The sequence below is a fragment of the Papio anubis genome, chromosome 5 (assembly GCF_008728515.1).
Source record: "Papio anubis isolate 15944 chromosome 5, Panubis1.0, whole genome shotgun sequence".
Classification (NCBI taxonomy): Eukaryota; Metazoa; Chordata; class Mammalia; order Primates; family Cercopithecidae; genus Papio; species Papio anubis.
Window position 1 is genome coordinate 68,474,090 of NC_044980.1, and position 12,758 is coordinate 68,486,847.

The 12,758-nt window shown below is 36.1% G+C and overlaps 1 protein-coding gene across 3 annotated transcripts in view; it reads right to left on the bottom strand.

Annotated features, from left to right (window-relative positions):
* CERT1 (ceramide transporter 1) overlaps positions 1–12,758 on the bottom strand; it is a 149,027-nt gene that overhangs the window by 82,508 nt on the left and 53,761 nt on the right. For all 3 annotated transcript variants that reach the window (XM_017959650.1, XM_003899825.5, XM_009208629.3), the window contains one exon: positions 8,549–8,665. In XM_017959650.1, coding sequence (XP_017815139.1) covers positions 8,549–8,665 — 117 coding nt within the window. The remainder of the gene's footprint in view (positions 1–8,548; positions 8,666–12,758) is intronic.

Here is a 12,758-nt window from a genome sequence, read left to right on the forward strand (position 1 = left end):
GGCCCTGAAAGAAACCAAAGTATTTTACACCAAAACATATTTCTTTGACATATTTTGAAATGGCCCTGCAAAACTGTCTCTTATAGGGGAAACTTACTTCCTATAGAGAATAGAGAGCCTTTCCCTATCCAGGTCTTTTTCTGATCCTGAAGAGACTGAGTTTAGAACATTTTCAGGATCTGTATAGGAAACATTTGCCTTCTACTGCCTCTGGTGGGGCAGCCACCCATGAGACTTCATTTACCTAAAAAGTAACCCTGGTCTCCACAATCCCTTATCTTAACCCAACCACTTCTTTCTACTGATTCTAAGCCTTTAGATAATAACTCAACAAACTGCCAATCAGAAAATCTTTGAATCTCCCAATGACCTTGTAAGTTTCCCACCCCTTCCAAGTTTTCCTGCTTTTCTGGACTGAACTAACGTATGTCTCACATGTACTGTTGATGTTTTATGTCTCTTAAAACATAACCCAAGCTGTAACCCAACAACTTTGGGCACATGTTCTCAGGACCTCCTAGGGCTGTGTCATGGGTCATGATCCATAACCTTGACAAAATAAACTTCTAACGTCTCAGATACCAGTTTTCAAATACTGCAGGCAGGAAAAAATGACAAATACGAAGTTACTTATAAATGCTTGACAACTGAATTATTTTTATTCCAGAAGACTATAAAAACTAAAGGGGGTTGGTTGGTATCTTGCTTTCCTCTTTGATTTCACCAACCTAAAAAATGCTGGTAGTTTGATACTACCCACATTGCGGTGTTTTAAAAAAATTTACTAATGGTGTGTGGATTACTGCATGCAATTTGGCAGTTAATTCCCATTACTAGGAACCAAATTCTTGATTTTAATGACTGAAACATCCAGAGACAACATGAAGTTTCTTTGCTGGTTAATAAAAGTCAGTTGTGATTCTATGTACTTATTCTTCTACAACTTGAGAAAATGGCAGAGCCCTGACTACTGTGAGAACTATATTATTTGTCCTTCCCTCAAAATTTAAAACTCTTGAATGTAAAGAGGAAGTAAAATTTGATCCTCTGTCATCATCATATGATGCAAATAGGTAAATGGAGACTTGGTTCTAATACACTCATGAAATTACTTATATGAAGTAAACACTCAAAATAATAAGTTATATTTGCATTCTTAAACACTTCCCAGTTAAATCATATTCAAATGTGAAGCTAAGTTTTATATAATTTATAAAGCAGATGAGTATAGAAAGGGTATCTGTTAAAATCTAATACTGATTTAAAATGGCACACACCAACAGTACGACTTTATATAACCTTGTTATTTAAAAACTACTAAGAGTTAATAATTCTGCCATCTAGCTATTTTAGAAGTTTCCTAAGATTATGTCAAATTTAAGACAAAAAAATGAAAGTGTCAACTAAGTAGAAATTGCTCCTAAAATTAGAAAAAAAAAAGCAGCAAATCAAACTTACTCTGACAGAGCACAGGGGAAATATTTCATTATGGTAAAAGCAACAAAATTTTTAAAAGATCTCTAAAGTAGGTCTTGAGCTTCACTTAGATGGCTCAATAATGGGGTTCTCTTGGTAAAAGACTTTTTTCACACTTCATTTTATTTCAAATAAAATATATGTTCCCTTCAAAAAGTGTTTTCCATATAATTTTCTCAAAAAGAAATCTCTGAGCTTCTCAGGTTGTGAATGAACCTTTCTTTCAAAGTTCATTGATGCTTCACACATGAATTCGGCCTTCACAAAGGGTAACAACAATTCCACAAATATTAAATGACAAGATAATTGCCTCTAGATTCCCACTACAGAAAATCAACATCTCTAAAAATTACCATTTGGATTCTTCCTCCCTAATTTTACATTTTCATATGAATCTTTGTGTCATGGATAATTTCCACAATGTGAGGAAAGTCTGTGTGGCCCACAGGCACCAACATTTTAGGATCTACTAAGGTAGATCCTAAATCTTTCGGACATAAGAATGTCATATGATTACCATAAACTCTGTCAGAGGCAAGAAACTTAACTTTTTCAAGATGACTTTTAAATCTGCTAGTGTCAGGAAAGCCTTCTTGTTAGTTTTAGGGATTTGAGGGGTTGAAGTGGGGGAGTACATTTTTTTCATAGTAAGCAGAAACTTTATTTAATCAAAATCACACGTATTCTAGTTGTAGAAGATTCTGAAAATAATCCTATAATTAAAAAAATAGTATCAAAAGATGGTTTATTATATATCTTTGATAAATTATATAGAAAATGCTCACAGAGCCCTTTGACAATAGGCACCTCTTTACTACAAAAATGTTAGCTTAACTTTATACAATCTTAACTTTAATTCATACAGCTTTCAGTTTTTTTAAAGAACTTTTACAAACACTATCTCATTTGAACTCAAGATAGCATGAAAGATGGCTAAGATATTTAAAACAAAAATAATTTAGTGTTGTCTCAAAATCATAAGGAGAAATGCAGAATATTAATGGACTCCACAGAATAAAGCCAGCATATTATTCCTAAATAAAATTACTGGTCTGGTATACATATGTCCTTTTCTATGTTATAAATTGAAATAGAATTTTTGAATTTAAGAATGACCTTGGGAATAACTTTTTTTCTGCAGGGGCTGCTGTATTATGTCACATTGAATTACGTGATTTCTAATACATTGCGAATATTTAAATCATACAGTCATTTCGTTAAAACTTTTCTTGTAGTGAGCAAGCCATTCTAGAATGGATACCAAGGAGGTCAAAACAGTAAAGCTAGACAGAAAGTATTCTGTCAGTAATCACTGTAATACAAACCATGAGGATTTTAAGGGTAAAAAGCCTTCAAATATCACAAATTTCTCCCATAAAATCTGTTTTACAATACTGTAAATTATTTCAAATAAAAAATTTGCATGCCCAATGCTTTGCTGATTCCTACAAAGAAGTTTAATTAGAATATGTCTGAGTCTTCAAGAAGTTATGGTCTAAATAATATAGTTGTGAGGAACAAACAGAAAATATGAGAATATCGTGATTCAAGAAGCCCATGATTTATGTCAACAAAACATAATTCACAGAAATACATACTTAAAGCACAGAATTGCATGCTGGTCAAAAGCCCTGGTTCTGGGTCAGAAAAGACCTAGGTCTGAATGCTGGCTTCCTCACTAACTAGTTGATTGACCTTGGACAAATTATTTCACCTCTCTATGCCCCAATTTCCTAATCTGTAAAAACAGGATAATAATGCTAATCTCATAAAAGTGAGGAAAAAGTGAGATAATATATATAAAAGTGTTTATCATATTAGGCATACATAAATCCTCAAAAATGTTAGCTATCTTCATCACCATCACCATTACTATTGTTTAGAAGTCTTGTAAAATAAAACTCATTTTGCTTGCACACGTGTATGTATGAGAAAGCGAGCGAGCAAGTGGAGGGTGCGTGAATGTGCATGGGTGTAATAGATCAATACAAATAATTTATCATCAGCGTAAGGGTCTCCTGGGAAGGAAGGAAAAGAAACCCCCAACCTCTTCCTCCAGATGTTGAAAATAACTGAAATGTTCCAGGTAAGCCCTAACAAAAGGCCAACAAGAAAAGGTATTAAAAGCCCATCCAATGGCATCAGAACAGAAAAGTACAGGTCTGCTAATAGCAAGCGGTGCACTGATGAAGTAACTGTGAAATGAACTGAATAAACTGGCTAACCACAAAGTATAATACTCTTGGTTTATCATGGATAGGTTATTTTGTTTGCTTATTTTTGTTGGGAGTGCTGAGGGTAGGGTAACGCATACCGTAAACTATCATTTTTTTCCTCCTCTAAATAACTTACCAAGGCCATTCAGCTAGTATTAGGTTGGTGCTAATGTAATTGCAGTTTTTGCATTGTTGAAATTTGCTGTTTGATACTGGATTACATTCTTAAATAAATGTGGTTATATTACACATTATTTTAATGTGCATTTCTTGCTTTATGTTTTTTGCTAATGTTATTACTTGCTGTTTATATCTATTTTAGACTATGAAAATTGATGTTAGACAAAAAGCAAATAAAGCAAATTCAAATGATTTTCTCATTTGAGTGCAAAATGGGTCATAAGGCAGCGGAGACAACTTGCAACATCAACAACGCATTTGGCCCAGGAACTGCTAACGAACGTACAGTGCAGTGGTGTTTCAAGAAATATGCAAAGGAGATGAGAGCCTTCAAGATGAGGAGCGTAGTAGCTGGCCATCAGAAGTTGACAACGACCAACTAAGACCAATGATGGAAGCTGATCCTCTTACAACTACACAAGAAGTTGCCGAAGAACTCAATGTCGACCATTCTACAGTTGTTTGGGATTTGAAGCTAATTGGAAAGGTGAAAAAACTTGATTAAGTGGGTGCCTCATGAGCTGAGTGAAAATTTAAAAAATCACAGTTTTGAAGTGTCATCTTCTCTTATTCTACGCAACAATAAAGAACCACTTCTCGATCAGATTGTGACATGTGACGAAAGTGGATTTTATACAGTAACTGGTGACCACTAGCTTAGTGGCTGGACCAAGAAGCAGTTCCAAAGCACTTCCCATAGCCAAACTTGCACCAAAAAAAGGTGCCAGTCTGATCCACTACAGCTTTCTGAATCCCGGTGAAACCATTCCATCTGAAAAGTATGCTCAGCAAATAGATGAGATGCACAGAAAACTGCAATGCCTACAGCCAGCACTGGTCAATAGAAAGGGCCCAATTCTTCTTCACAATGTCTGACTGTACGTTGCACAACCAATGTTTCAAAAGTTGAACAAACTGGGCTACAAAGTTTTGCCTCATCTGCAACGTTCACCTGACCTCTTGCCAACTGACTACCACTTCTTCAAGCAACTTGACAACTTTTTGCAGGGAAAATGCTTCCACAACCAGCAGGATGCAGAAAATGCTTTCCAAGAGTTTGAGAATCCCAAAGCACAGATTTTTATGCTACAGGAATAAACAAACTTATTTCTTATTGGCAACAATGTGTTGATTGTAATGGTTCCTATTTTGATTAATAAAGATGTGTTTGAGCCTAGTTAAAATGATTTAAAAATCATGGTCCAAAACCACAGTTACTTTTGCACTAATCTAATATACAGTAGTGCCAGGATTCAAATCCACATTTGCCAGACTCCAGAATCCAGTACTGAAACAGTTACCAATATAATACACTGTCCTGTTTGACAATCCATAGGCAAAAAGAAAAATGAGCTTATATTTATCTTGCATAGGTATAGCAGAACTCAGATTATACACCATAATTTGCAGGAGGTGAGCTCATGGGAATTGTTCATAAAAAATCAGTTTATTAATGGTAACAGATAGACAAGTGAATTAACACAAAATCAAATACTCAGAAATCATGAACTAAAAGACAGTACAGTCTCAGGCAAATTCCTTAATTTTAATCTAAACTTGTTTCCTCATCTGCAAAATAATACTCTATTTTTCAGGATAGCAGGGAGAAAATAAAACACACAAAGCACTGAATACAATGATTACTACTTGGTGATTCTCAGTAAGTGGTAGCTCCTATCATTATCATCATTATGCCTGTACAGTTTTATATAGAGTATCAAGACAGTAATGCATACTTAAATAGTAAAATTACTAAACTTAGCTTCTACAGTCAATATTCCTTAATGATACTGAAGAATGAATCAAGAAACATCTCACTAGCCCTGGTCTATGGGGGAAAAAAAAACAATGATAACATTTGAAATTTCTCCCTCTTACATATTAAATGACTCAATAATTTACTTTTAGAATTCATATTCTAAATATGAATTCACTTAAATATTCACTAATAGGCTGCTCAGTTGGCATACATCACATATTTTACTTTAGTACATTAAATAATATTAACAACAATTAACAAAGATTTCTCCTTGTCTATGAATAGACTATCTTTAAAAATAAAAAAGGGGGGGCTGGGTGCGAGGCTGACACCTGTAATCCCGGCATTTTGGGAAGCTGACGCGGGCAGAACACTTGAGTTCAGGGGTTCAAGATCAGCCTGGGCAACATGGCAAAACTCTTGTCTCTACCGAAAATACAAAAAATTAATTAGCCAGGCATGGTGGTGCATACCTGTAGTCCCAGCTACTTGGGAGGCTAAGGTGACAGGATCATTTGAGCCCAGGAGGCAGAGGCTGAAGTGAACCGAGATGACACTCCATGCTGGGTGACAGAGTGACCTCATCTCAAAAAAAAAAAAAAAGAAAGAAAGGGCAAGCTTGTACAAGGCATCACAACCCTGCAGTTGAGTATTTTTTTCAAGAACTAAAAATCACTCGAAATTTGTTATCTCAGCTTAAATCCCACTGTTCTGAGAGAGACCCAAAGATTAAATCTACCCATTGTTCAAAGATGTAAAGAAATCAACAGTATAGGAGAAATATATGCTTCATGCATTAATCTTCACTAAAGGAAGAAAACACAAAACAGGAACCTTGCAAAGGAACTGTCATTGGACTTAACAGAGAAAAGTGAGCAAAATAAAATATGTTTAATTAAAACAGAAAAAAACTTGCCCTGTAATAAAAATCAACTGATTAAGCCCTTAAAGGTCATCTCCATTAAAAATATAGAAATTAATTCTACTTAATAACATCTTTAATCACTAGTGAGATGGCTGGCCTTGATTAAATAACATGAAACAGGATGTTCTCCTTATATGCACATTTAGCTTCTCTCACCTAATGTAAAACTCTTCATCCAGAAACAAGATGGTATAATTTAGTGAATTTAGTTGGGACTCCAAATCTCTTGCTTTTCCTATATGCCATAAATGGGCAAATATATCAGTCATTCTGGTAAGAAACTTTGCATATTATCTCATTTATGTCTTACTACAACTTTGAGAAGTACCAACATTGACAGCTGAGAATAAACACTAAGAAGAGGTTAATTACCATGGCCAAGCTCACACATGTCATACATGGCAGAGGCTGCATGTATGGCCTGGCTCCAGAGCATTGAGATTTTTTGAATACTAGCTCATTTCTCTTTTAAATAATAGAAAAACAATAATTTTTTTCCATATTTAGACTTTTCTGAAGTAACATTACCAAGATAACTAAGACTTAGAAAATGTTTTAAAAACTTAACACTAAAGTTTAAATATATAGTCCTAAAGCTAAAACAAAAAAAGACAGGTAACAGTCAATTTTATTTAGGCTGGTAGAAATCTTAACAAACCAAGAAAGAAAAGCTAATACGATTGGATAAAGAATTATGCAATCTCAGGTGAGACTTGTTTTTCTTGGGTGTATGGGTGTAGGGGTGTGTGTGTGTGTGTGTGTGTGTGTGTGTGTTGTTTTGCGCTTGTTAAAAATAACCAAAACAGTACCAGAGATTTCACAATCGCATACTTCTTTATCAATTGTGTTAGTTTTTCTTTTTCAGGCCAGACTGGTTTTTCTTGGGTGTATGGGTGTAGGGGTGTGTGTGTGTGTGTTTTGTGCCTGTTAAAAATAACCAAAACAGTTGTAGTGTTTCAACTTCTGTGAAACTCAAACGAACAAGTACAGGCAAGTATGTAAACAAGCAAAACTTCTCTAAAGTCATACTCAAGAATGATATGGTGGATTTAGAACTTTCTCTGTTCTTTGTTTTATCATGGTATTACTGAATTAGCTAATAATACATATTTATTAATGTATTTCTTCAGTCTACTTAATATTTATTAACAAAAGTCAAAAACAAGCTTTAAATTATATGAATGTACCTTATATATTTATATAATAATACTTTCTACAGGTTTATCATTAGATAGCCTCACGTTTACAAAGAATAACCGATTTACAAATGTTCCTACTAAGAATTTACCCAAAGAGTTATAACAAAAATAAACATTGAAGCTTTTACAAGTTAGGGTTTTATAATCCAATGTTATTTCAAAAATCCTTTTCTTTAGATCATAAAAAAGGTATTTATTATGAAGCAAATCATAAATAAAAAATCAAAATATGTTTTATGAAAAAGAACATATTTTTGTTTTAGTTAACAATGAACAATATTTTATCTTTTCTTTTTTTGAGACGGAGTCTTGCTCTGTCGCCCAGGCTGGAATGCAGTAGTGCAATCTCGGCTCACTGAAACCTCCGCCTCCCAGATTCAAGCAATTCTACTGCCTCAGCCTCCTGAGTAGGTGGGATTACTGGTGCTCGCCACTAAGCACAGCTAATTTTTGTATTTTTAGTAGAAAGGGGGTTTCACCATGTTGGCCAGGCTGGTCTTGAACTCCTGACCTCAGTTGATCCACCTGCCCTGGCCTCCCAAAGTGCTGGGAACACAGGCGTGAGCCACCACGCCCAGTCAAATAATATTTATCATAGCAAATACCCTTAGTACAACTAAAGCGTTAAAAATAAAATTATTTCAAAAATTTACATATGAACTGCTTTAATCTTTACCACCCAAGTAACGTTCAATGTTTCAGTAACTAATGTCACATGTCAATATTTTTTTAAGGCACTGTTAACAATCTCTTACCTAGTCCTCCATGGACAGGTAAACATCAGGGATCTTACCTTGTGCTGTTCAATGGCATCTATCCATTGCTGTCTATGATCTGGATCCTGAGCACGAAGATACCAAACACTATCATTTACACTAATGTCAAATCGACATTCATCAAAATCATGAGGCTGTGGAGAAAAAGTAGAAAATGAAAAGCAAAGCTAATTATATCCTTAGAAGTGTTATACCCCAAAGCCAAAACATGAACATACTCATTCTGTGGTGGGAGACTTGTTACTTTTTATTTTTCTATTCAAGTAACTTATCTGAAGATGTCTCAGATAAGAATGTACAAAGGCACAGTTACCAAAAGCCATTTTTCACTCACTACTCTTACAAAAGAGTTGTCACATATGCTACAAACATCTACTTCTAAAATACAGCTAATATTTTCATCAAATGCTTTGAGTTAACTAGTGAGAACACCATGAAAAGGATAACTTTTTATTTACTTTTGAGGTGAGGGTCTTGCTCTATTGCCCACATTGGAGTGCAATGGCAGGAACAAAGGCTCACTCCAGCCTCAAACTCCGGGGCTCAGGTGATCCTCACGCTTCCCAACTGGGACTGTTGGCACACACCACCATGTCCTGCTAAATTTTTAAAATTTTTTAAAGATGGAGCCTTGCTGGCCAGGCGCGGTGGCTCACGCATGTAATCCCAGCACTTTGGGAGGCCAAGGCAGGTGGATCACGAGGTCAGGATTCACGACCAGCCCAGCCAAGATGGTGAAACCCTGTCTCTATTAAAAATACAAAAATTAGCTGGGCATGGTGATGGGTGTCTGTAATCCCATCTACTTGGGAGGCTGAGGCAGAGAATTGCTTAAACCCGGGAGGCTGAGGTTTCAGTAAGCCAAGATTGCGCCGCTCTCCAGCCCAGGTGACAGAGCGAGACCTATGTCTCAAAAAAAAAGAAAAAAAAGAAAAAAAAATGGAGCCTTGCTGTGTTGTCCAGGCTGGTCTCAAACTCCTGGCCTCAAACAATCCTCCCACCTTGGCCTCTCATGTTGCTGCGGTTACAGGCATGAGCTACTGTGCCAAGCTAAAAGCAGAATTTTTTTTAAGGCCAAAATAAGTTTTAGAATATAGATTTACTACTTTTTTCTTACTTCATTATTCAAGAGTAAACGCCCATTAATAATTTTATTTCATTATTCTTGATATCTTATTTATCAAATCTTATGAAATTTAACAAAGCAAGATAAAAATAATGTTAACATTTCCCTTTAAGTATCTAAAATTAACTTCCAGGCTTTTACATGTCTTTGATAGTAACAACCAAGAGCACTTTCAGCTAAAGGAAAAAATAAAATGAATATTACATAAGATCTATGTGAGCTATCTACAGAATACTCTGCACCAAAGGTGTAAACATTTAGTGAAAATGTCAACTTTTTGATTCAGTGCTCTTGACTCTTAAGAATATATAAAATGAGTGTTTTACATCCTTGTTTTTAATCTCAACAAATGAATTAAAATATGACAGGAATACATCACATTTACCACCTCTTTTTCCATCAGATACCGTAGAGAGAGACAATCAATATCCTCTCCTGAAAAGATTCTTAACCTTGGAGGGAAAAGAATCCGCTCTGGGCAACACAACAGTGAACTTATTTGCTCAACAGAATTTACATCTTGTACTTCTTCCAGGGTTTATTGTTTATTCTCTCCCTCCCTTAACAACATCCACTTTTTATCTCGTCAGTTTATTTAGCAAAAACAATATAAACTAACTCTACCATTTTCTTTAGGCTATGAAACAACTTCTCTTTTAAGATTAAGATAAGAAATCATGGTTCTGACTGATTAAAGGATTCAAGTTAAATTTCCTGAATCAGTATGTGCTAGACAATAAGACTATAGTGAGAAGTAGAGTGTGCTAGAAAGAAGCAAAAGGGAAAAACAATGCATATCCTGCTTCAGTAATTATAAATACAGAAAGACATAAGCAATAACGAGCAACATTCATAAATAATGATCATAAATTTAAATTAATTCTAAATATCCGGGCATCTTAAGAATCAAGTCTAATTATTGAGAATAGCATCTTGGAGGAAACGAAACATATGCTGTGTAAAGCAGGAGTCCTCAAACTCTGGGTCACAAACCAGTACCAGTCCATGGACTGTTGGTAACTGGGCCACACAGCAGGAGGTAAGCAGCAGGCAAGCAAGCATTACCACCTGAGCTCTGCCTCCTGTCAGATCAGCAGCAGCATTAGATCCTCATAGGAGCATGAACCCTACAATGAACTGTGCATACAAAGGATCTAGGTTGCTTGCTTGCTCCTTATGAGAATCTAACGGCTGATGATCTGAGGTGGAAGAGTTTCATCCCAAAACCATCCCCACTTCCATGAAACTGGTCCCTGGTGCCAAAAAGATTGGGAAATGCTGATCTAAAGAACCAAATAAAGAAAGTAAAGCAGATGATCAGTCTCTTGCTATAAGTAGCCCAGGAGTTTTAAACTTTTACTCCATGATCATTCCCATTATATTTCCAGCCAGTATTTCTCAAAATGTTTCACATTTTGTACTGTTAAATATCCTTATTAAAGCTTTAGAAAAATAAAAGAACATGTAACTCACAATTCACCATTTTCTCTGGCAAACACCCTCCTATGCAGACAAGGGAGCCATTTCTACCATCAATGATCTGAAGCATAGGTGGCACAGAAGAGAAAAGCATGAATTGTAAGTGGTGTAGAAAGTCTGTGAATAACACAGTAGTTTTACATCTCAACAAAGTGGAAAAAAAACGAGAGGAGAGTCTGCAGGGCAAAGGAAATGACAGATTTGGTTAAGAGGATGTGTTACGCAATAAAGCTCACATCACTGTATTACACACACGTATGTGCCCCAAACTTATAACAGATTGTTTCATTCAATAACCAATCCTATCTTTATTAAAAATTTTGATATTCTGCTTATTACACAGTAATTTAGTCCTTTAAAAAATATTGCAATAAAATATTTATCTTGATTATTGAGCTTTTTCTTGCTTCCTTAAATTTTGTGATTGAAGTAAGTCCCTCACTGGTCTTATCCTCCTTGCCTTGGTGCTGACAGGTAATTATCAGAAAGAAACAAATGTAGGATAGAGGCCAAAATTAGACGGAACACAATGAGAGGTGATAAATATAAGATATGACCTAAGGCAGCAGTCCACAAACTTTTTGGCCTCAGGGATCGGCTTCATGGAAGACAGTTTTTCCACAGACAGGTTGTGGGGAATGGTTTCGGGATGAAACTGTTCCACCTTGATCATCAGGCATTAGATTCTCATAAGGAGTGTGCGACCTAGATCCCTTGCATACACAGTTCACGATAGGGTTCGCACTCCTATGAGTATCTAATGCTGCTGCTGATCTGACAGGAGGCAGAGTTCAGGAGGTAATGTTGGCTTGTCTGCCACTCATCTTCTGCTGTGCGGTCTGGTTCCATGGACTGGTACTGGTCTGTGGCCTGGGGTTTGGGGACCCCTCATCTAAAGGAAAAAAAGACTAAAAAGTTTAAAGAAGAACTAAGGTGACAAGTGATGAAAAGAGGGCTGACAGAGCTAAGTTAAAAAACAAAACAAAACAAAACAAAAAACAGAGTTAAAAATGGGGGAAGCAACAACAAAAAGGCAGGTTTAAAAAGTCATGGATGGCTCACGCCTGTAATCTCAGCACTCTGGGAGGCCGAGGTGGGCAGATCACGAGGTCAAGAGATCGAGACCATCTTGTACAACATGGTGAAACCCCATCTCTACTAAAAATACAAAAATTAGCCAGGCGTGGTGGCGGGCACCTGTAGTCCCAGTTACTCAGGAGGCTGAGGCAGGAGAATGGCATGAACCTGGGAGGCGGTGCTTGCAGTGAGCCGAGATCATGCCACTTGCACTCCAGCCTGGGCGACAGAGCAAGACTCTGTCTCAAAAAAAAAAAAAAAGGAATGGACATGTTAAACAGATTTGAGAAAAGCACAAAATGAAAGAAATATAATAATGTAGAGTATCAAAGGAGATAAAGCAGATAAAATAACTTTAGCTGGTGTTTTCAAACATGAGAATATAACACACATAACAGAAAGACACACTATGCCCAGGAAAAACAGACACAGAAAGATCAATGCGAATATATATTCTGTAAGGTTAATTAATTTCAAGAATAAAAGAAATGCTGTAGGACACTGTTTCTCAAGCTTTTTGCATTCCCACACCCTGTACCCCAAAA